This window comes from Filicampus tigris, chromosome 16 (genome assembly GCF_054856515.1).
Source record: "Filicampus tigris isolate MCC_2025a chromosome 16, RoL_Ftig_1.0, whole genome shotgun sequence".
NCBI classification, from domain to species: Eukaryota; Metazoa; Chordata; class Actinopteri; order Syngnathiformes; family Syngnathidae; genus Filicampus; species Filicampus tigris.
This window is the reverse complement of record NC_141232.1, coordinates 2,200,911-2,226,262: the sequence shown is the minus strand read 5'-3', so window position 1 is coordinate 2,226,262 and position 25,352 is coordinate 2,200,911. Positions and strand designations below refer to the sequence as shown.

Sequence of the window (25,352 nt, the reverse complement as noted above, 5' to 3'; positions counted from 1 at the left end):
TTGTACAACCTCGAAAGCGGACAAATGAGGGGGAAAATGGAAAGGCGCGCTGCCTGGAGGCAACTAATCATTAGCACAGTCACACTAAAATAAGAGTTTAAAGTCCAGAAAAACAAGATATTTGGGAAGTTGAAAGGCTCAGTTTTCTCCGGCGGTGAACGATATGATGCAATGCAGTCCACAGCCAGCACGTCGTAATCTCATTGAATTGTATTTATCATTTATTATCCTGTACTCACTCATTATAATTCCTCGGGGAATAGAAATAAATAGTACACACTAATTGTTTCTGAACACGCCCCACTTAAATCTAATGCCCTTACTCATCAAGCGCTGGAGATTAGAGGTGCCTGTAACTATATAAAATGTTGAGTTCTAACATTAATTTCCTCATTGCTCATTCATTGGTGATAAAGGTTTGAGGCATTGCAGTATCGAGCACAAGTGTGGCCCACCACTAGATGTCACTAAGAGTCAACTGATTTGTCACTGGCTCATCCTATTAAACCTGTTTCATAAATGCAACTGATGTGTTTTGAATATTGCAATCAGCCTCGCCTGTTTTGAATGTTTGCTGTCTAATGTGGACGTGCGAGCTGTTAAACAAATATCATCCTGGTGGCCTAGTAAGTGCCATTTGTTGTTCCACCTAAGCAGCGCTCCCCGCTGAGAAGTGACACTACAAAAGGAGGTGAAACCTCACGGCTTTACACGTGAATAACTACAAGGAGATGTGAGCAAAGTGTGTCTCATCTCCAAAGACGCCAGCAAAGTCATTGCTTGCATATTTATGTCAACCGTTGCTTACACTTATCGGAGCAAACTCGTCAAATTTGCAACTAAAGAGAAAGAGCAATTCCCTCGGAAAGGGTTCTTGAATGATGAGAAATGACTGAGAAACATTAAGTGAGGACTATGATGGTTAATGCAACAGAGCAAAAGAGCGCAATCCCTCGAGACGGGGCTCATTTTAGGTCGACAAAATATAGGTTGGACGTGTCCCATAGTTCTTGATTATTCAGCTATTTTGACAGAAGACACCTGAGCTCTGTTTCAAAGTTAAAAAAAATGGGAGCTCAAATGTTTCCAAGTCTAATGCAATGTTGCCCCTGTTGTACACAGAAGCAGAGCGAAGAAGCCAGCTGGAATCGTGGAACCGGCAGCATTTCTTCTCAACAGGTGAGGTGCAGCTCTTTTTGATTTATAATTGATACACGCCCAAAAACCAAACTACATACAGATAACATTTAGTGTTATCGTTTCACTCCCTTACGACTACGTCATGCTAGTGACGAGCAGCTGTGGCTATAGCTGTTGTCTGTTACATAACGCCGCCTTGAAATGTACGTTTGCAACCAGCTACAGGAGGTAGTGTGTCTACAATTGGGGAAATAAACACTTTTGACTTGCTCCTGAGGCAGCAAAGTCACTTAGCATAAGTTCATTTCTGCTCTAATGCTACTTCTCGGAGCGGGCAAGCGCCGAGAAGTAGCTAAGCATTTTCCCAGACATAAACGCTTTTGCTGTTGTGCAGATTTGTTGTATTTAAAAAAAAAGAAAAAAAAAGGTTGTTCTCCTTTTGTGTGCTGAGCGCATTCAACGGGAAGAAGTTGTTGTAATTTACCTCAACTTTTCCAAATAACACATTTTAGAGTTGTCGTTGCAATGCCGCGAAACCGCAGTCTTTTTCCTCACGGGTATCATATCCGAGCAATTTCAACTCTGATAATGGTCGATGCCTACATTCAAATCTTGCTCGCGGTTTTAAAACGGCTCTTAAAAAGTTGTAGAGGTCATTAGAATTCGTTCAGATTCAGCAATTTCATGAGTCTTCAACCTTAACTGGACAAAAATATCGGTGTTGATATTGACAAGACTGGCCCGTAGATATCGCACACCACTAACGATTGCTACACTTGGAGAATCACTGATATAACACCCATGATAGAACACATGCAAAATGAGCTCCTCTTTATCAACACGTTATTTTTTGCACTCGCTGGAGCAACACTTGTGAGTTGAAGCCGTGCGCAGCGTGTTGCAAAACAGATGCTACGTGACGCAATACGGAGCGGAACATTGCACGTTGGCGCATTTGCAGAGATTCCGCACCCCTCGCATTGTCCGCATTGTCCGAGCTTCGGTATTCATGACCTCCTCGGTCATGGTTGCGCTTTCCCCATCGGCCCGCCGCTCCGTCGGTTACGTCGGAACAACTGCGAGACCTTCACCAGACGAGAAAAGAAAAGCCACTGTTCTTTACTATATTTTCAGGTTGAAGCGCTTCCGCACGCTGCGTCGTGGACGACAGAGCTCACTCGAGAATATTTCCCTATACCCTTGAAAAGGATAAAGAAACGGTCGCCGGTTTTGTACCGGCCGCTTACAACCAATCACGATGAGTCGGGCGCAAGGACATTCTGTAAATGCTTCCTATTCAAAAGGTTTCTCAGTAATTCTCTTTGTACAACATTCAGACTGTGTTTTATAACACATGAAACGCGGCGGTAAAAAAAAAAAACAACAACAAAAAAAAAAAAAACGACAACTCCAAATATACTGAAGTTGTCTGCTATTTGGATCCAAACAGATGCTGCTGTAAGCGTGGGAGGAACTTTTAAGCCCAACTGCAACACACGGAGATGATGACTTTCACTAAGCCAGACTTTAAAACGACTTGTAATATACTTGGTAAACGCAATCTGAATCTTGTACCGCGTTCATTTTGGTTCATTTAGCGCCGTTTATTCTACTTTACTTCATGTGTTTTGAAATGTTTTTTTTCCCCCGATTAAATAAGCCACATCTGGTCTTTGCCTACTGCATTTGAGCGCACAGCAGATAAGTAAATAATTAGGAACTTCATTTGCTGGAAAAAAAAAAAAAAAAAAAAAGGATGAGTAGTTTGGTATTCTGCTTTGAATACCTTTGTAGTTGCAGACTAAATGACAAAATCTTCTCTTCTAATTGCAAAAAAAAGTAAATGGAGCAAAGGTTTGATTTTTTTTTTTTTTTTTTTTTCTTTTTCTAATGAGCTGCAGAACTGCTGACTCGTCTGTTCAGGTGTTCTTCTCGATTATTCTGAGAGCAGCCTGCTTTTCATTTATAGCACATTTCTAAAGAGTGGGAATATATACATGCGTTTGGTTTTATATCCAGTCACACTTTTTATTGTGAATTATCCTCAGGCCTCAAAGCCCAATTTGCATTGACCACAAATGAGTGGAACGCTGATTCTCAGAGTGTGGTTGTACACGGGCTCCCCCCCTTTTTAACGTGAAGAATCACTGGATGAAATGATCAAACTGTGCTTAATGTTACGGTTTCTTAAACATTAATTTTTTTAAATCAGTACATTTGTTTCATACATTTTTTTTTTCTTCATATTTAGTTGTTAGTTGTATTTTGTCACCTCTGCCGGCCGAAAATGAAAAATCACAGTTGCTCGGGTAACGACCAATCACGGCTCACCTGTTTTCTGAAGCTGAATTGGTCACGGTGCAAATGAAACTTGAATGTCCTTTCTCAAGACATCGCTGTATACTTGTGAGGAATAATTTCACTACTATATTTTAATGGTGGCCAAAATCCACGAATCTTTGTCATAGTAGAACCTTCATTTGAGTCAAACACATTTTTACATCCGCTTGTCCGACAGTCACAATATTTTGGCCTGATCTGTTCTCATTTTGCAAATTCCATAGATCACTGATGACAATCTTTTCCCAGAGGACTCAAATAGTGTGTGTATGTGTGTGTGTGTCTGTTACCGGCGGCCTTCTAGATGGATTCAAATCCTCCGTTTACACTAAAAGTTCACCTAAGTACCGAGTGTCGTTAGCATGAATGTGTAAACACAGCGCGTCATTTGCGAGATGCGCATTTTTGATCAAATTAAAGTGCGCGCCCACGCATTTTGTCTGAGTAAGACGCGAGCTGTCACTTTTTTTACGCAAAAGCAGCCGGGGGGATCTTGAGGCAGGCGTGAAGAGGCCTCGCATAGGCACAAACACACGCGTACAAACTCACTTATTACCCTCTTTTGTCATCACCAGCAAGTGCTGAGATACTCAAGGTATGAGTTTGTGATCATGACACCTCCCTTAATCCTACGCATTCTGCACGGCTCTTCAACTCTGCTGACAGACGGGCAGCCTTGTAGCCTTGTTAAATGTCTTATGCAAATACGATGAACGAGCGAGTGAATACGCGTCGTTATCAGCCATGAAAGAGGATTAGTTCGTTATTTAACACTTTGTTAAGCAGGGAATTATCTTTGAGTGTAACATTTTCTTCATCGAGACGATACAACAGCGTGCAGAATGCAATTTCTGTCGAAATTGCGTGCGAAAGCTGTTGCCAAATTGAAATGCTGTGGAATTCATGGAATTGTGGGAATGAAGAATGTGAGATTTCAAGTTGGAATGTGAAAATTGTAAAATATCTCGTAAAGCCATCTGCGGGGGCGGCCATTTTGTCTTCTGTCGACTGAAAATGACATGACAACTGCTCACACTGACCAATCGGGGCTCAGATTCAGAAAACAGCCGTGATTGGTCGTTGTGAGCAGCTGTGATGTCATTTTCAGTCAACAGAAGATAAAATGGCTAAAAACGAAGTGGATTAACACTTATTCCACAAAGGCACAAAGGCCTGTTTCAACTAGTGGGCTTGCATAGAACATATTCTTGAAAAAAATATGTTTGCATTGACCTCCGCTTTACTTTGGGAATCTCACTGTGTGGGTAAAAAAAAGGTTTTGAATTTTGGGGAATATGAAAATACGTCTGTATATGCCCTAAATGAGCACAACTATTTGACATTTGAACGGTTTAAATCTGTGGAAGGAGGAATTCAATATGTAAAATATCTCTTTAATTGGTAGTTTTATTGTGAGAAATGTGGAATTCTGAAAAGGTGCACTTATTGCCACGCGTCAAATAGTTGCCATGATCCATCCTTTTCCATTGTCTGAAGAGTATTGCGCAGAAACACAATTCAGCTGGCGTTTGGCTTGTTTCTTGCTGCTCAGTGCTCTCAGCTGATATAAGAAATAATGTTTGTTGCTCAAACAAGACCCACGCTGTCCACTCAAGGAGTTGACAAGGCTGTTTGTGAATGTGTGTGTGTGTGTGTGGACGCTTGTTGTTGGTCTTCAATGAGATACGGCTCCCTCACAGCGCAGGTTCCGCAGCAAGTTGAACACAAATTTACTGCATCTTACGTGAGCAACCTTGAAAGTCGAGTGGAGCTACTGGCACGGCCGCCTCGAATGCGGTCGGCGCTCGATCATGGCAAGTGTGACTCAGTCGCTTTTTGCCACTGCGCATTGCCTCCATGACTACGTTGCAAATGACTTTGCACATTGAGGTTATTGCTTATCTTCTCAGTGTAAGACGTACACATCAATAATATCTTAATATCGTTTTGCCCAGTGTAGTGAGAGTAGTTGGGTGCAAGATATGAACGGGGAGGGGGTGGAAGAGGTCGACAGGATTAGCAGCAGGTTGAAACAGCACGAGGTAGTTGGCAGGAAGGTCACGCGGGCTTTGGGTGGCGCAAGACCCCCCCCCCCCCCCGTCTTCTGGTCAAAGGTCTCCAAGGAGGTGGGACGAAAATCCACCCTTGGCTTCATATCGCAGTTTTGTGGCCACCGTTTTCAGCTCGGCTCGTTATACGCCAGGAGACATTACTAGTCCCGACATGCTTTTTTTCATGTATTTGGTAAAGAACGATAGCGTTAACAAATGCAGAACATCGGAATGCAAAGTGGTCCCATACAGCAGACAGACGCGTACGCTGCCAAATATTTTCCACTCATCACGCGGGGCAAACGTCTCACTTATATTACATATTCGGCACTTGGCATCCCGTTTTAGGTGCATTCGTGCGAGTTTCTGCTCCGGGCTCGGCGCGACTTTGCCTTGAAGCTCACTCAAAATGAGATGGGGGGGGGGGGGGGGAAAGAAATGTGCGACTTTGAACTATGATGGTCGGATTAATCAGAGACAGCCTTGCGAAGCATGGCGGTCAAAACGGGTGACGCCAAACAATGAATATCCTCAAGATCAGCACATCCCAGGTTGACCAATCACACAAAGTGGGCTTGTGCTAAACTTCTGCCATGCTCACATCAACGTAACGCAGACTTTTCTAGGAGACGCTGGGGAAATTGTTCTGCAGCGTAGTGGAATGAATTATCCGTGATCAGCCCACCTCGACTCCAGCCTCTTTTTTTCTATTGGACTTTGATTTCTTCCCTGCTTCAAGGGACTAATCAAATGTAGCTATTGTAATAACTCAGCCAAAATTGGACACAGGTAGGACTTAATTTCACTCAAGCGCCACAGTTTGAATGAAGTTGTTGGACGATGAGGGACGGAACGCACGCAAATTTTCCCGACATGACTTCTGCAAAAGTAATAATTAAAGCAAGAAAGCTAGTCGTGAAGTTAGACTTTTGCGTGGTGCCGTATTATGAGAAGATTTTTTTTTCATTTGTTTATTTTTGTAAATGCAGCGGTGCCCTTGCACCTTGTCGCTCTTATTGTATCCGAAGTGTTGCTCTCACACTACGCACACATACACGACGGATGCTTATTTGCCCATCTGTCACTTCCTCTCGCGCTCCCTTTCCAACAAATGCTCATTTTTGTTTGGACCAATCACAAACTCAAACCAGGCCCTGTTCTCAACCACCTGCTGTGCATCCTTAGCAGAAGTCATAAAACACCCTTTTTTTTTTTTTCTTTTTTTGCCTCAACCAAACAAGGATGGACTTAGCGGGAACAGGAAGTCCATATGCATAAATAGTAAGCAGCCACGGAGACTCTATAAATAGTGAAGGGATTAATGAAAAAAAACAAAAAAAATCTCTAGATCCGTTTCCGGATGAGGGTCGCATGATCTGCTCATGGCAGTCGAGAGCAGGACTTAATCACACCAGCGCGTGTGTGTGTGCGCGTGTGTGTGTGTTTGCAGGGAGAGTGGGTCGATGGGAGGGTTGCTTCCTCTCTTGGGTAGGAAACACTGGCTGCTGATGATTTTGTTAGCAGCAGTGGATGAACTAGATAATACACTTAGCACAGCCCCCGTGGGGGGCAGGGAGGGGCGGGGTCGGTGGTGGTGGTGGGGGGCGGGTGGTGCTGCTATCATCAAATTAGATTGCACAAAGATAAAAGGATCACAGCCAGTCACATGTCTGCTGTATAACTGGGTGACTTTGGAGTGAGAAGGGGGGGGGGGGGGGCTCTTCAATTGACACCAGATAATGAAATTATAACGAGCGGCGTTTTAATTAGTGGCCAATTTGTTTTCGAGTTTAACTACTTGCTGGACCAATCGGTCCGTGAAAAAAGCAAATGGGGAGCATGGATGGCTGTTTGGCAGATCAAGTCATTGAAGGAATTATTGCACCTGTGTGACGCTCTTTGTTATCGTAGAACCCAAGTAAAGGGAACATTGACATTTTTAGCTACAATTCAGTGGACATTGTGCTGCTCCTTGTGGTGTGCGCACCACGGTCAGTAAAATACTGACAAACGGTTTCCGCAGTAATATTGGTCATCCCTTGCAGAGCAAAATAAAGGAAAAAGAAATGATTTGATGCCTCAAACGTTATAACTGGGGACGTAGCATTTCACTCAAGCCCCGGTTCGATTTTCAGTTCTCGATTTTGTTTAATTTGACAATAAACTCCAACTGGGAAAGATTTTGAAGCCATTTTATTCAAGAATTGTTTATCTGCCAAACTGCTTGTTAAGTAAGTTGAGTAAGTAAGTTTGCTGCCACCATACAGCACTTGTGTAAAAGTCAAAGCAAAAAAACAAAAATCGGCTGAATGACAGCAAAACCTGTAAGTCGGATCACTCGCGTAAGGCGCCATTGTAAAGATTTTTGCTGTGACTGCCCAAAGGAAATCTAACATCCAAACTTTTATGTTACACTTGTTAAAGTATTAATGCTTGCGGTGAACCCGAGGTGAGTTTTCCCATCTGACTCACTTCGTCTTCTTTCATAACAAGTTGGTGTGTCCTCGTTTTTGCTTGTGGTGATGGTGGGAGTGGAGTGTTAAGTGCTGTGTTATCCCCAGATGGACTCATCCACACAGGGACGTGTAAAAAAATAGATTCATGCTTTTTCTACGACTCAATATTCAACCAATTTTTTTTTCTTGTTTTTTTTTTTTTACAAAATAAGTGAACATTTTAATGCTAGCAAAACAAAGAGAAATCACCCCCTGAATAGAGATTCTGATTTAAAAAAAAAAAATAAGTTTTTCAAGCAAACCTGTTCAATATTTCCGATCGCAAAGGCTTCTGTTAGCGGTCAAAACCGAGTTGGGTCGAGCACGTGACTCACAACCAAAATCTGAATCTGTATTATTATTATTATCATTATTATGTGTTAGATTGTTTGAAAATGTTTTTGTCATGTTTCCAGATGAATCCTGTAGATCTGTGATCTGGCGCATGTACCGAATGCACGATTTTTGATCGCTATTCAGAGCACGTCGGCGGCAGGACAACCTATTGATTACAAAAATAATGATGATAATTTAATTTAGCTTGTTGCAATTTTCCAACTTCACAAGTGATGATTTTATGTGTACTAACCAATGTCCTGTGCTCCTCGGCGCCTAATAAACAAAAGAGAGCCAACGGTTAGTGTTAAACACTTTATATTCTGCTTGGGAATCTGCAGTGATTTTTTTTTGTTTTTTTCTTTCAAAACATGAGGAAGTTTGAGAGGTTTCATCATACTTGAAAATATCGCTGCAATGCTTTGCCAAAGAAAATCCAAATGATTGTGTTCATCCCGCGTCCACACTTTGATCCTCTTAGAAGTGACATTACAGATTGTCTCAGCATCTGCTGCCTCTGATCAATTTGCTTCGTGGGGCAAATATGTGCACTCTCTCTTGCCTTCAAAACGTGTGACTCTTTCAAACAGGATTGTTATCAATCACAAATGTATTCCGGGGGATGGTTGGCAACATATTATTGCCACAACACGCGAGGGTACTTGTGTGCCTAATTTAAACCTAGCTGCTAGACAAAACCGACGATAGGAACAGAATATTCTATTGGCGCTGCACAATTTTTTGAGAGCACTCACACAGGCTGAAGGGTTGATCTGTGACATGCTGGAAAAAAAAAAAAACATCACCCCCCCCCCCCCCCCCCCCCCCACAATGCCAAGAAGCGACTTCTTCATGGGCTTTAATTGCAGGCTTGCAGGACTTATCGGAACTGAGTTCTTAAACTTGTTTTTCACAGTCGCTCCTTCTTGGGGGCTCCGTGGGGACGCGATGGCGCTTTAATTCTAGCCCCGTCGTCGCTCCCCTGCACCTCCTCTCCTGCAGATGCGCACATTTGATTTTGGGCTGCTTCACACTTTTCGACACAACCTTGGGCAAGGCTGCAGAATGTTCTCGAGTACTCGGAGAGCTGCGGACGACAGCTTTGTGCCGAATCATCTTGCGCTGTCACTCTCCTGACACGGACGTGGATGGAAATGCGCTGACAAGCTGGCAGCAGCCCCGAATTGAATACTTCATTTGAAAAACAATGTTTAAAACATGCACTGTGGCGGAAGAAAACAACAAATTGAGCAATATCGCTCTTTGCGATAAGAGTCCTGAGAACATAAAGCCATGATATTTAAAAAAAAAAAAAAAAACAACAACAAAAAAAAAAAGAAAAACTTCTTAGGTGGCGCGTACAAGGTGCAAACATGAAAATCGACCGTAAATTGGGTTGATATCATCGCTTAGCTTGGAAGGCTTCTGTTTTGTGGAGTTGACATGGAAAAAAATCCTTCTTTTATCCTGTTTGGAGATTATGAGCTGCCTTGCTGGGAATGTTTCACTGGTCCAAAAACGTTTACCATCATCCAGCATCCACCTGCAGTCATGTCTCCTCCTCCTACCTGCGTGCTGGCCATCTTGTGTTCAAGCACAAACCTCCACCCACACTCAACTCCACTGAACTTGAGTTGCACTTTTCTCTTCACAGTCCACCAACGGACTTTCTTCCTCCATTCTTACTTTGTGTCCGTAGGTCTTTTTTTTTTTTGACACAAGGAGCCGTACATTTGCTGAGAGGTCCCATGCCATGATGTTTTTTAATATAATCTTTACGTCCTTGTATTAGGTTTGCAAGGTAACTTGGGTTGCAAATGCCCACAATGCCATTTTTCAAGCTATCCTAGTTTGGTCTTAAATGGCCGGCATGTAAGACTGTTGAATTTCTCATTGATATTCAATATGTTGATATGCTTTTGCTCCGACTGGTAGTTGTCTTGTAGCCAGTGTGTCTCTGCAGCGCGTCGCCCCGATCCACCTGGAGCAAAGTAACAAACATCAAAAGACCAAACCCAGGAAACATCATCATTCTGTAGCAACTTCATCCTTGGTCCTCAGTTCTTGGTCCTTGATGGTTAATTGTTGATCTTTTTATGTAAAGTACAATACACTTCATGTGCAGCCTCAAAAGCCTATACGGGCTTGTCCATATAGAAAATCTCTCATTGTGTAGGTGTGAGTCGCCACCGCTTTGTGAATTCTGTTCTATAATGAGGGGAAAGCCTTTCCATATTCATATTAAGTAGAACAGCAATCTAATCAGAGCATAGCATATTTACAGATCAAATATTAATGAGAAGTCCAGCCATTCTAGATGCCAGGCGTTTTTTGACCGACCAGAATAGCTTGGAAAGGGCATTCTGGCCATCTCACACTTAAATAATTTTACAAATCTGATAAGGGATATCAAAGATGATAAATTACCTTTAAATACTGAAACTCTACTCATACATCGACTGGGAAACATTAAGTATGATACTTTGTGACAACAGCAATCAATCTTATGACGAACCCATATACCATATGTGTTAGGTTAGCAGCAATGAGCAGATGTGCTTTCTGTGATTAAAAAAAAACCAAAAAACATTTGGCAAATGTGGCAGGAACCTTCAAATGATAGTTTGTAGCAACATATTTGTATCCCCGCATAACGCTTCCTCTTGTAAACCTCCGAAAAAAAGACATTGCATTGATTCATAGGCGCAGGTTGGAATGGTTTGTTTATTGAGCGTTGTACAGCTGACATTTGCAAACATCAGGATGTGCAGAGAATGCAATAAAACTTAAATGAAAACATCACCACACGCACATTCTTCATGGAGTGGATTTGTGTATCAGAGGCCACAGATTGGTATGAATTCAGAGAGTTGTGTTTTTTTTTTTTTTTTTCATTTGTATATATATATTTTTTTTAACAAGGCAAACACTGTTGCGGCTCCCACAAACCACATGGACGTTTTTTTGTTGTTGCCAGTTTGGCTTATGTGGTTGCGCTCACTTGTGATATGCATGACACACAATTCGATCTCTACGAGTCTCGTGCTTAAAACGGACAGAGCGCTGATCTTTGCTCTTGCGCATTAAATTTTGATGCACAGAAAAAACATTCATAGGGAAAAATGGTGCACTCTTGTTCAGCTCTTTTGTGATTAAAAAAACCCCCAAAAATTAGCTTGTTTTTTTTTTTTTTGGAGTACAAATGCCAGGTTGAATACCTAAAGAGATACACCTAATAAGACAACAGCAAATGTTTATTTATTTTTGCCTCTTGCAAAGAAAAAACGCTTTTCCAAAAAAGGCTATTTGACATTTTTTAGGAAAAAATGTTCCACTGTAATATACTGCTAATGAGCAAAAATCAAGAGCAGAAACAGGCAGGAAAATTTGCTCAGGGAAAAAAACAATCTTGCATGATTTGACATTGAAGCATGACAAACAAAATGGAGGCAAATTCTACAATCCTCAATCGGGCGCCTAAACACCCTTTTTACAACATTCCGCGCTGTCTTGTACGATACTGCATCAAATCCTGCCGAGGAGTATTTAAGATAGACTCAAAAGAAAAAACATAGCTACACCGAGAATAAAGTTATAATTTGATGAGAATGCGAAATATGGATGTCAGTTCCTGTAACAAATTGCTAATCATTCATTCAAATGGTTGCTTTTACGCTTGTTCTTTCTCCAAAAAGTCCGACTTCATTTTTGTAATCATTACTTCTTTTCTGGTAATATATATTCCGACTTTATTCTCGTCACCTTACTTTCTGTCTTTCAGTATTCTAACTTTATTCTTTTAACATGATTTTTTCTTTTGTAAATATGATTTAATTGAATTATTTGAATATTCTTTTTTTTTTTTGTTTTGTTACAATTTTATTCTCTTATTTCTTTTCTTTTCAGTGTCTAATACGCCCCCGTAATATCCATTAACAAATGTAGACACGAGCATTGATGAAAGGACACAGCGATGATTTAAAAAATAAATAAATAAAATACAATTCTGACATCTCTATTTTACGTTTTTGCTTGATAAATTCTTGTTTTTTTTTTCTCTCTCCGTGCCTTAGATTAACCTTGAAGGCATTGCTAGCTGATTTTTAGCAAAAAACTATACAAACAAAAATGAAGCTGCAAAAGTGCAGTGATTTTGAAAATCTGTGCCTTATTGACCCCCACCCATAAAGACCTCTCATGTGTATCGATGCCACAAGAGGCCAACGAAGCACAATTTTGACATTAGACTTGGCTTTGGCCTGTGCGCAAAAACAGAACTGTGAATATGCGGGCTTTTCACTGTAATCCATTTATGCACTAAAATGTGCTAAAATCCCAGGACCCCCCCCAAACCCCAGCCCCCCGCCTCCCCCCGCCACAAAAAATATAGCATGACTTCAACGTTCATAATGTCCACAGAGCGCTGCTCATATTTCAAATGCAGATTGGGTCGATAATCCCATGATTCATTCCAACATTAAGACAGAAAAAACATCCAGTCACATTGTAGACATCATTTCAGTGGTAGCTTGACTTACAAGCCAATTTTTGTTTTTGTCTCGTGAGCAACAATTTAACATACGAGTGAGCTTCCGTTGTTTATTGCCACTCGCAGTTGAACGTTACTGTAAAACTACACACACATAAGAACAACAACAACAACAACAACTAAACGCATTTTCTGAATTTAAACCACACCACGCCTGTCTCATGACAGTTTGCTAGCTTAATGCTCACACAAAATATGAAACATCATAGACGGGCGGATGGAAGTAGCATTAATATAGCGGTCCTTTACAAACCTGTAAAGAACTGAAATCTATGTCTGCTGAAGTATGAACTCATGATGCAAAATCTGTTGAATTCTTTACATTCTACTTAATCAATCACGTTATTACTCTTTGTTTTCATAAAGTAGAATACTCTGCTGTTTTTCTCATTAAAAACAGGTGACATTTTTTTTCGGTGGTGTTTTGGGTCTGAAATGGATTCATGGCATTTGCATTCATTTCCAATCGGAAAAGTGGATTGGGGATACTCGTGATTTGGGTTGCGAGTGTGCTCACGGAACGAATTCAACTCGTAAGTCAAGGCAGCACTGTGCTTCATAATGGAGGAATTAGCGGTTGGCCTTGGCGGTCAATCCCTCGCTGTCCCCTCTGGCACGTCGGCAGCCATCCGCTGCCAGGTTTTAGCCGGCTCTGGGCAGCTGTGGGCTAGTCGCCATTAACCTGAGCGCAAGCGTCCATATAAAGCTGTTTGGGATATGGCAGCTGCTCAAGGGGCAGAGAGGTATTAAGCGCAGATTTACAAGAATGAAAATGTCCTCCCTCGCTGGTAATCTCTGGTATTTTAACACGCAAGACATTCTCTTACGTAATGTCCACGCTCTCACTCGTAACACGTACACACTCCGGACCAAAAGAAGGCATGCGCTGTCTTTCCTTCACTTCCGCTCTTTGCTCGGGCTCATGCATTTAATATAACGTTGCGATGCTTCACAATATTCACGCCGCCAACTCCTGAACGCCTTTCCAACCTCGTTGGTTTGCTCTTCAAAGCGTGCAGCGTTGCTCCGTCTAACACAGGAATCATGTTTCCACAACACATGAAAGCCGGCTGGAGCAAAACACTCACGAGGCGCAACGGTGCGGCATTGGCAGTGGAAGGAATGCATGACGAGCCAAACGAAAGAAGAAGAGAAAACGCACATGGCCTGATTTACTAAGATCCCAATTTCCCAAATAGCGGGCGCTAAATTGTGCGTTCATGCCAACAGATTGTGCTACAAAGATTGCACTTGTTTAGTAAGATCCCAGCTAAATATGTTTCCCGGCCCGTCGATCATTTAGGAGCTCCGAAATTAGAATCCGTAGACGTTGTATTGTGATGATTTTTGTTTCTGGCATTTCAAAAGTGTAAGGTTCTCTCTCATTTTGCCTGTCCTATGCTAGCACTGCTGCCTGTGCATGTCGGTTTGCAAGTCCCTTTCAGACGCGGTATTTAAATATACAAAATGGGCCATCGCGATTGGTCATTGCCTGAGCTAAGTGATCAATTTGCATATCCTCCTTCCAGGACAGGCAAATGATTTGTACAACAATTTTAGCCATTTGGCAGATGCAATCCTGTTAGCGGATCAGCTTGCGCATCTGTTTGCGCGAGCAATCAATTTTGCGCCTGTTTTTGCACGTGCAAATGAGTAAATCAGGCCTAGAATGTCAACAACATCGTATCTTCTCCACACGGTCACAAGTGTGAAGTCTTCTCCACGGTTAAGACTGGATGGACACACGTTTAAGCCAACTCGTGAATCTTTGAGTGACGCGCGTAATACGGATACGCGCGTCACCTTTTGCTTTTGAACATTGAACAAGAATACTTGGCTTTTTTTCGATTCCGACGACTCCCGACATTAGGAATCAAACGCACGGTCCTCGCATATCTCCAGAGGAGCTTTGGTGGCCCCGCCGAACACTTCCACGTTGGCGTCTATCCAAGGGACCACGTTGCCGGGCATATACGCCGAGCAGTTGGCCAGGCCCACGATGTCCATGGGCCGCAGTACCCGGTCCCACATGTTGAACTGGCTCAGCTCGCCGACGAAGGCCTGGGTGGCGTCGAAACGACCTCCAACTATGTCCTTGGCAGAAGGAGAAGCACGAGATGAGATGCTATGACGCAAGCATAGGAAAACATCGGCACACTTTAAATCATATGAATCAATTCTCTTTGATTTTTCATCAAAATGCCATCGGATTTCTTGTAACTGCCTTGGGTTTGTCCGTCTATACATATTATTTCTGTGGAATTCTATATTTTAAGATAGTGGCGCCTTGACTAATGAGTGCACCAACTTACGAGTTTTTTTGAGTTACAAGATGAGAGCTGTCTCCTGGAGAAAATATCACACCCTCATTTTTGAAAATGCGGTTTGCAGCAAATATGAATGAAACACCTTCATGTTTCAATGTAATCCAGATTTGGTCCCGATTGTGTATTTGGTCCTAAATTAAACTCAACAGGGAAAATCAAATATGCTTATGTTTATACTCGAGTCAAATCTCAATGGAAATGTGTCTAATATGGTCGCCTGTAAAATATGGATTAACACATCAACTCGTTCATTGCCATTGACGAATTTACTTGTCTTTTCACAGTCCCGTCATTCAGTCCCAGAAACGTATTTATATATTTTTTCAATTTTTTTCAAACGTCGGGGTAAAAGAGGGTCTGAGAATGTCTGGCAGTGAGTGAGTTAAGAATCACTGCTTTGGGTGATGCGATTTTGTGGAGTATTAATACATGTTGTGACCTTGCATCCTGACGAATTACATTTCTTTTAATTGAATTGCTAGTTTACAGATCCCTCTCTGACTCTTCTCGTTTTTCATTTTACTCTCCTTCAGCATTGAGCTCCCTAAATGAATCACCATCCGTGCCGCCACCTCCCTTTGAGTGCGCTTTAAAGCCAAACATAATCCAATATGAATGACCGTCTCGCCGAAGATTATTAAAGCAAATTAGTCATCGAGCTAACCCGCTAATGAAACGACATAATGCTTCATCTTCGCAGCAGACGAATGAGGTAATACTTTAAAGGAACACAATAGCGTGAGAAGCGTGACTTTACCCCGATCCCGCCTGCACTGCGCCTTGGGCGCTCAGTCCAGAAGGAAAATGCCTTCTGGGACATGGCAAACACGCATGCACGCGTACGTGCGCTTGCTCGCGCGTGAGCTGCTGTAAAGCTCTCACCTGCTCCTGGCCCAGAATGATCACCCCGCCAGGTTTAATTGGGTGCCAGGGGGCCAGGTTGTCCCCGGTGCCCAGTCGCTCGCCATCCTGGTAAGCCTCCCAGAAGCCGTCTCTGGTCGTCCAGGTGATGCAGATGTGGTGCCAGCGCCCGTCGCTCACCGAAAGAGGAAGCTGCGCCACCTGGACACCAGTTGGTCCGGGGAGAAGAGAGAGAAAAGAGTGTCGGGATGAGAGACGTGCGCTTAATTGCCGCAGCAGTAACAAGGACGGCAATTAAAAGGACCGGGTGAGGGGGCTTCAAAAGACGGCGCGCAAATTCTCTAGATGAGCCAGCCGTATAAAATATACATTACCCAGGTGACACACACACACACACACGCACACACACAGAGCAAAGGCATGAAGGAGTTTTCAAAGCCGTCAACCTGCCGGCAGCAAAACTGTGTCCTCATGCTTTGCTGACGGATGAAAGGGAAACGACGACCTAACGCCGTGACATCACGGTCCGCTGAGGAAAGCGCAACACTCGATTTGCTCTCTTTATTAGCATTTGGAAAGAACGACTTCACAAGCCGCGATTCAGTTCATCCATCTTCTGTACCGCGTCGCTTCACTCGGGCCGCGGACGTGCTGGAGCCTAGCGCGGCCGACTTTGCTCGAGAGGTGGCGTAACACCCCGGATTGGGCATCAACCAGTCACAGGGCACATAGAGAAAAATACGAGAGATTTTCAGAAAGAATAATCAAATATCGGACACTTGGTCTTGGTCTTGTCTCAGACTGGACTCCCAAAAGTCTTGGTCTTGTCTCGCTCTCGGACCGGCCAGATTCGTGATTTTTCCGTATGAGACCAGCACTGATCTTGCGATAATAAGGAGAAGCACTTGGCAAAACAACAAAGGCCTTCAATTCATGTGTTAACAACCTCCCCCAAACGACTGCAACCTTTGCAGCGTTGTGCCTGAGGGTTTTTACTCGAGACCGCATTGTGCATGTTTAGGTGCGGCAGTCTCTCATGTTTCTTCTTGAAATCTTCATTTTGAAAAGCAGACAAGCATTTATTTTTCTCAAGAATTTATGAAAAAAAAAAAAAATAGATTTGAGATTTTTGCTCGGCTGCGCTTTGAAAGAGTTGCAGAAAGAAAATGTTCTTTCAATGTCCAACCATGCCATGGATTTGAAAATGGATTTTTATCATCTTGGCCTTTGACTTTTGTCTTGACTTGAGTTTTGGTCCCGGGCAAGTCTTGGTCTCTGATAGTGTGGTCTTGAGCACAACACTTTTTCTGCTAATAATTCGGCAGAATGCTTTTTCAGATTACATCAGATTTACAAACCCTGTAACTTCAGAGCGCTTTCTCTCTCTCTCTCTCTCTCTCTCTCTCTCTCTCTGGCTCTCTCGCATTAGCTCTCTTTGACTTTCTCTCACTCTGATTTCCAACAGAACACCATCTTAATGTAGTATAAGAATGACTGAACCCGTCCGTGGTGGATTAAAGCCCTGGCAGTTACACTCGCTGGTTAAATGAGATGGCTTTGTGATACAGTATTCCAGTGCTGTTTTCACACCAACCAAACCAAACCAAACCACTGCGGTGTTATGACAACCAAAATGCTCCGTGGAGACACAACCACACAGCGTTATGCGCCGCTGAGGTTTTCTTTTCAGCTTCCTATGAAATTATGCATTAAAACATGATCCTGGAAGGTGTATACCGTTCTTCATCCATCTGTCTGCTCCATCATAACTTCCTTTTCTTCATCTTCACTCCACACTCGAACCCCCCCCCCCAAAAGCTCTGCAGCTCTCTAGTTGAGTTTTCCTTTTTTTGGCTCTCATATTTGCCACCCTTCCTCGCACCATCTTCCTCTCATCTGTCTGACTTGAGTGCATTTATAATGCATGACGGAGGGAAAGCAGTGAGGAGAGCTGACTGACTGACTGCGCCTTCGCCCCCCCCCCCCCCCCGAATGCAAGTAAACCAGCGGGGGAAGAACACTTTTTTTTCCTCTCTCCGTTATAGGGAACATTCTATGTACAAAACAAAACCAAACCGCCAAATTAGCTCTATGCTACAGAGGCGGTGACAACGAGTTTTCTGTCTAGAGACGTGCAACGTGATGGCATTCTCTATATTGGAGGTTGACCTCCATCCATCAATCTGCCCAACGCAACGCTCCCATTGAAATGCGAATTGAATTGAATTCTTCATTTCAAACAACAAAATCTGACAACTGCTGAGTTTTATTGCAATGCCCCCACCCCCCCCTGAAATGTAACTCGTGTTTATGAGCAAATGTAGAACTCTCTCTGGTTTGGAAGGCGTTAAAGGATTACTGGGCCACTTATATGGCTGTAGCTGCCGTATTAGCATTTACAGGAAGGGGTGGGGGGGGGGAAAAAAACAAGGACGATGCCCTTAAATCAGCACAGCAAATCTCTAATGAATTACTGTTATTGTGGAGCCAATGCGGAATGTGGGTCACTTGTATGAAATCTTCAGAAGATGCTAATTAAATAATCACCGCTGAAGGTCCGAGACACCCCTTTATCGTTGTTGTGCTCAAAGGTACATAGAGCGCGACGCAACAAGCAGGCGTACGCGCTTTTAATGAGCACCGCCGCCGTCATTAGCATCATCACAGCCGGAGGGGTTCAAATAACCGGGACGTGACGAGAGCGCTTCTCCCCTGGTGAGAAAACAATGTAGCGCACCTACCTTATCGTTAACCAGCAGCTCAATGGGGTTGTTGCCCCATTCGATCAGCACGATCTCGTTAGCCTGGCCCGGCACGCCGTACGAGAAGGGGGTCCCGATGCCGGGACTGGCGCTGGACTTGAGCCACATGCACACGGTGAAGGCGTACATTTCGGGGAGGCTCTTCTTGATGCGCCCGTACAGGTAGTTGGTGCGCAGAGAGAGCGACACCTTGAAATCCTCAGGCGACTTGAAGGCGTTGTTATCTGAGGACAAATTTAGGACCACGTTTAGGATGACCCGCAGATGCACAATAACCTGGACGGGGTGAACTTGATTGGACCTTTCGGGGTCCAACTGCTCAGTGCACAACTTGCTGTTCTCCAACAAGGAGATGAAGGGCAAACTTTACGAGAAGATTATGGCGACAAAATCAATGCATTTGCATGTTTTTTTTTTTGTACCAAAGCCTTGCTCTCTTAAATAGTGACAGATTTCCATGTTTGGTGCAGGTGCACTCCCTGCGGTGTGTTTTGTGATTTGACAAATGCTTTTCTCGTCAGATACGCGTACACACACACAAAAAAGAGCCCAGCACATCAACAGTTCGCGTTGGGATTTCTAATCTTGGACCTGTGCTGTAGCCAAGTGTATTCTGAAATATGGAGTAGTTAAAGAGGAAAAATCAAACTTACACCAGTTAAGAATTTAACAGACATGGAATGGAAAAGTGAGAAAGACATATGGTACGGTATATCTAAATGCTTGACTGAGCATCATCGGGGCAGACTGGGAGGCTGATAAGTGAGAAACGAGAATAAAAGAGGAGAATGTGAGCTACGAAATCTGCCAAAATAATGTGTAATGTATGAGGTTGCCGCAGCAAAATATGCTGCATGTTTTAGTAGGAGTGAAGCGCAATTGGAAAACCGTCTTCACGACACCAATACACTCGCAAAGAAACAATCGTTTGTCCTCCCCGTCGCCGAGGCGAAAATTAGACTTGACATGAATATTGTTTCAGGTGGATGTGTTTATGTGTTCACCTCCTTCAATCGGGAGGAATTGCTTTCACCGAATCAATAAATCAAGCCTCGGGGGGGGTATACAGATAATGCCCATCGAGGCTTATAGAATACAATTACAGCGTCATTTGAACTTAAAAAAAAAAAAAAAAAAAAGATTTATGCATGTCTGCCACAGCAATGCGTCAACTTTTAATCTCATTTCAAAAAAGGATGTTAGCTTGTTGTACACAAGAAGTTGCCGATCAGTCACCCGTCGCCGGCAGATGCCATGCACCCGGGCACGCTCATGGAAACCGATAATAAAGACGGATGTCGCCTTCTGGCTTTATTAATATGATCATGCTCAGTTTTGAGTGACATTATCAGAGAGAGTCAAAAGCAGACTCCTGCCAAGGTTAAAGCAATTTGCGTTTGCCTACGGGCAAGCCCGACTTTAGAGTTGCGCACCTTTGGTGCAGTGCCGCAACATCCTGGGCAGTAATGGAGAATATGCAGCGGAATTAACAGCCACAAGGAGAGGCTATTGTTAAGATTTTAATGACACTACTACCATTAACGATAGTTATCTCTCCGGTACTTTAACGGTATTCTTATCGGAACTTATTTTTATTTCGAGAAGCACCAAAATATTAGAATTAAGACCGCTTTCTCATGATTATAAATGCACGTCATTAACGTAAAATAATTGAATAAAAACAAGGCTGCCGACTCACAGGCGACTTCAACCGGGAGTGACCAGCAGCTTGAAGCAAGCACACCGCGCCTCTTATTTGGAAGACCTCTTTCCATACCGCAAAAAGTGTTGTTGCATGACAGAGAGCGTGAGAATAGGTGACAAGGAAACCTTTAAAAAGTGTGCTTCAACAAGTTCCTCCTCCTCCTCATCCACTTGCAGAGGGCCTGACTAATGTCTCTGGCATTGAAAGTGAGCGGCATTTTCACAGCTCCGTCCGTCTCGCTTACTTTTCTCCAGCTCTGTGATCCTCTCCAGAAGCGAATTGAGCGCATTCTCGGTGCGTTGGCGATGGGCCGCCGTCTCGTTGTAAAGCTGGCTCTTCTCCTCCTCCAGCTCGGCCACCTTTCGCAGCAGCTGCGTCTCCAGGAGCCCCAGACGCTGCCCCAGGAGCTCCCGCAGCGGCGGCGGCAAAGGGGTCAGTGCCGCAACGCTGCCGGCTGACACGTTTGCGCCGGGGAGTTGCAAACTCTGCTGCTGGAAGGCGCGGTAGGAAACAACAACAACAACAACAAACAAAACTATTAATAGATATTGAGAGACGGTGTGCACATGTGCTCGCTTGCTGACCAGCAAGCCACGGCTAGAATGAGTTTGGAAAAAAAAAAAGCTGTGTGTGCGCGACATGACCCAGACTTCACACCAGGCGCAATCACAGATGGATCTCGGAAATCAGGACAAAAACTGGCCAGGCCGGAGCTTACTGGTTGGCCCCTCTGATACAAACGTGTCATTTTGTTGTTGATGCCGCCCATCTGTCCCGTTCACGTTCACTGAGTTTGATTAATCTTCCCCGACACAATGCCGCCGTCGGAGTCGCATCAAATTTGCTTCTCCTGTAAGCCGGCAATAAATTAAGTATTGCGAATTGCAGATTTGCCTGCGGACGGCCTCGATTAGTGAGAGAGTCCGCCACATGTTATCGTCATCATAATAATCACCCGCACGATTGTCTACGGAAAGCTTTACATCATTACGGTGGTTTACAAACCTGAATTCCACAGATGAGCTTTTCCAAGCCTATCCGTTGAAAAACACACTTGAGACATACAGTATATCCAGTTGTTGGATTCCGGGTGGCCGAAGCGTCACGAGATATGCCGACATTTACGATATTTGCCAAACTCTCATGATTAGTTCAAGTCCCGCGAGAAGTGCAGTGACTTCACGCCTTGACAGTTCACTTCTGCCGCATTGGATTTTGCATTTTCCAACTGTGTGCCAATGAGTTTCGATTGACGAGGGGAGCCTGGTGTTCTCATCCGTCATTAAATCAAGCGGATCTGAATCGATAGATGTATAACTGCGATCAAATGTGGTAAGCATCCTCAAATGCGTCGGGGGTCGATCTGGACATTCAGGCTTTCAATCAAGCAAAGATGAAAAGGGGAACACAGGGGAAAAAAAAGAGATGTTTTAGTGTCGCAGCATACAGTATAAGAACGGAAATGAATCAATCAGCATTGGGAGCGTGTCTGGTCAGGGTAGCACTCACGATAGCGGATAAAGCCCGGTTGTATTTCTACCTTGTCCAACGCTTGACTTTACAGCGACCTGTTAGCGGCAGGGTGGGATCTTTACTACCCGCCGCAGACTTGAATAGACCCGAAAAAAGACCACCGTGGAATGTCAAAAGCCCTTCCTTGGCGTTGGTTGCCATGCACGTTCATTTGAAACAAATGTTCCCATAAGACAAAGTGTAAAGTGAATTCAGTCAATGGAGCACCACTCAGAAAAATACTACTTTGACGTAAAGCGGACCCCCGCTGCTTAGGAGAGTGAAAGTCCACATATAACTGACGACTATTCTAACTTGCATTCGGGATTTTCTTTTTTGTTAAAGACAGAAGAAAGATAGTCGGTATCCCACTTGCTGTGTTATCACACGGAGCGTTGTGTAAATCAACCCCAGTCTCCTCTTGTATCTCAATGTGCTACTCTTTGATGTTAAAATGGAGAAGAATGTGTCAAACTGAAAACAGGATCACGGCAACAACAGTGCCACTGAGTACAGCGTAAAACCGCCGCAATGAGGGTTGTCAATACTCAACAATATCGGCAGAAACAGAGCGCCCCGAAATCTCATTTATCATTTATGGAATGGGGGACCGTGAGGACATTGGACTTCTTTCCGTGTGCTCATCTAAAAAGAAGCTGTGACATTGGCATGGCAGAGTTCCGACCCGCATCGCACGATGCCTTGTGCAGCTGGACAAGAAGCCGTTTTTCAAATCCAGTGGGGCCCTGATTGACGTCATGCCCCGCTTGATAGCGGACCAATGCTCCAAAAGGCGCTACACGTACAGGTGTGACGGTTTCAGGCAGAAACGCCACAACAGGGCAGCCAACACCGCTAAGTGCCTCGGGCCTCGAGCTCAAGGGGGCCCCGAGACGCCGCTGATACTGGCCCATATCATTGACGGAACAATGGCATGTCGGGAATTCCCTGCTTAGGGTACCTGCGCTAGGCTAGCTGTTGCTAGCAGGTGGCTAGTAGGGGACCCCGAGAGACAACTAATATTGGTCCATATCAACGACACAACGGGAAACCTAGACACCGTAATGAGACGTTCTTATTTGGGAATCTCCTCAGCGGCGCCCCCTTATATATTTTACTATTATACATTTGGAAAAAGTTGATATCATATTGTACATTTCTCATATTGTGTATTCGTCCATAATTTACGCCTATCACACGGCACGTGTCACCAAAAGGTGGCAGACAACGTTGTAGAAATGGTGATCAAATGATCATTCATTTATTCATTTTATCAATTGTTGACTACGATATCAGCGCGCCACAGTGGATGTTTACAGTAGATAGCTTCCCTCATTCCAACCACATGCCCGTATAGCTACATTGCAGACTTGAAAATATGCAAAGGAAAGAGTGGTTGGTTGTCTTTACGTGCTCCCTGATTGGCTGGCAACCAGTCCAGGGTGCCTCTCGCCCAAATTCACTCTAATGAAGACAACCTGGAGAGAAAATGGATGGGTGAGCGGATAGTTTTGCTTAGCTATTGTCCGGTTTTAGTGGGGTTGTTTGGAAAGGCGGGCTGCACAATGCTCTTTCTTGCCTGGGGGGGGGGGGGGTGTTAGAAACGCCCCTGGCTGCTGTTTTCTCACATTTACGCACCGACGTGCGCGCGTCTTACCTCCAAGCTCTCCAGGCGCCCTTTCAGGCTTTGCATGGTCTTCCCAAGCTGGTTTATGGTCTCGCTGGGTTCCCTCGGCAGGTCCCCCATCGTGTTCTTGCCGTAGTCCTTCCTCCTGGAGCCGTGGCCGCGCGCCTTGCCCGGCTGCGCAGAGTCGTCCGCCGCCGCCGCCTCGCAGCGCGCCAGCTTGGAGTTGAGCTCCTTGATGGTCCCCTGCTGGCTGACGATGGTCTCCTTCTGCTGCAGGATGGTCTCGCGGAGCCGGATGATGGTGTTGCGCAGCTCGTCCTCCGCGGGGCCGCTCGCCTGCAAGCGGTTGCCGGAGCCGGAGCCGGAGCCGCAGCCGGGCTCGGCGCCGGGCGGGATGGCGTTGCAAACGAAGCGGCTACCTGTGGCCGTGGCCGCCGCCGCCGCCGCCGCCGCCGCGTCCTGCAGGCGAGCGGCCGAGCTGAGCAGGTAGAAGAGCGGCACCAGTTCGGACAGCATTCTTCCTCGCACTAATTCCGAGAGTGAAAGCGGGGCGGGGAATACTCCTGCTACAAACAACTTTTACCCATTCAAGTGTTTGCTGAGCTCAAAATAAACGTGGACCGATCACAAAGCATACATCCAGGCGCTCTGTTAAAAATGACCATCCCGTTCATTTAGAGAGGAGTGATATTTCCTTCACTGGACAAAAAAAAAAACAAACAAACAAAAAAAAGAAAAAGAAAAGATCCAGAGAAGTTGCCAGCGTATCTGCTCGCTCCGGCGTCACCCAGTGAGTGCTTGCGAACACACAACAGAGCTGCACAGACAGGCGGATTATGATGATGAGGAGGAGGATGACGATGAGGATGATGGGGTGGTGTGTGCATGCGTGTGTGTGTGTGTGTGTGTTAGTGCTTTGGTGTGTTGGTGTGCGCTCCACGCGTCAGCCCGTGCGCCATCATCTATCTCTCAGTGATTGAAGCCACGCGCTGGCGTGCTTTAATTCACTTTTTTCATGTGCAGAAATTAAAGCATCAAGGATGAAGAAGTATGCACAATGATTACTCTTCAAGTTTCCCGTCGAGTGTCTGTCTGTCTGTCTTTCTCTCTCTCTCTCTCTCGCTCTCTCGCGCTATCTCTCTCTCATCTCTCATCTCTCATCTCTCATCTCTCTTTCTATCCTAATGTAATCGAATCTATAAGCAAAATGTATTTTGACAGTCCAAAACAGTATTCAAGTTCAAACCATCATTATGTGCAATGGCAATAAATCCCACAAGACTTCATTATTGAGTGTTAAAAGAAGGCAATTTTTTTCCTTTCTTTCTTTTTTTTTTTTTTTTTTTTTTTTTTCACACCACTACACCTGCAGAGAAGTAGTGATGGCTCAAAATTTATATGCCACACACCACCCTCCAATAAAATGTCATGGGGAGGAACATTTTCAAAAGGTGAGGAGTAGCTTCATTTTATTTTTTTTAGAACAAACTGGTGAACTTTTTTTGAAGTATGACAATTAAGAATGTTAATTAAAAAAGAAATCTCATTTTTAATAACGATTTTCTGATGGTGACACTTTGAGTCCGGAACAAATTAATTTGCTCAACGTGATTTCCGATGGGATAAATGGTTTTGGCAGTACACCAG

At 44.2% G+C, this 25,352-nt stretch overlaps 2 protein-coding genes across 3 annotated transcripts in view; one reads left to right on the top strand and one right to left on the bottom strand.

Moving 5' to 3' along the window:
• The window catches only part of fam20ca (FAM20C golgi associated secretory pathway kinase a), a 150,480-nt gene that overhangs the window by 21,134 nt on the left and 103,994 nt on the right, over positions 1–25,352 (top strand). The window contains exon 3 of the mRNA XM_086056650.1: positions 1,123–1,179. Coding sequence (XP_085912776.1) covers positions 1,123–1,179 — 57 coding nt within the window. The remainder of the gene's footprint in view (positions 1–1,122; positions 1,180–25,352) is intronic.
• Positions 11,071–24,514, bottom strand: nptx2a (neuronal pentraxin 2a). Of its 2 annotated transcripts, none has more exons than XM_086056654.1 (5): positions 23,736–24,514; positions 20,811–21,057; positions 18,841–19,085; positions 16,121–16,300; positions 11,071–15,005 (listed from the first exon to the last, which is right to left on the bottom strand). In XM_086056654.1, the coding sequence occupies exons 1-5, from the start codon at positions 24,219–24,221 to the stop codon at positions 14,778–14,780; spliced, it is 1,386 nt and encodes a 461-aa protein (XP_085912780.1). In that variant the 5' UTR covers positions 24,222–24,514; the 3' UTR covers positions 11,071–14,777. The 2 variants fall into 2 exon arrangements, with proteins under 2 accessions (XP_085912780.1, XP_085912781.1); XM_086056655.1 differs by having other exon boundaries at positions 20,811–21,054.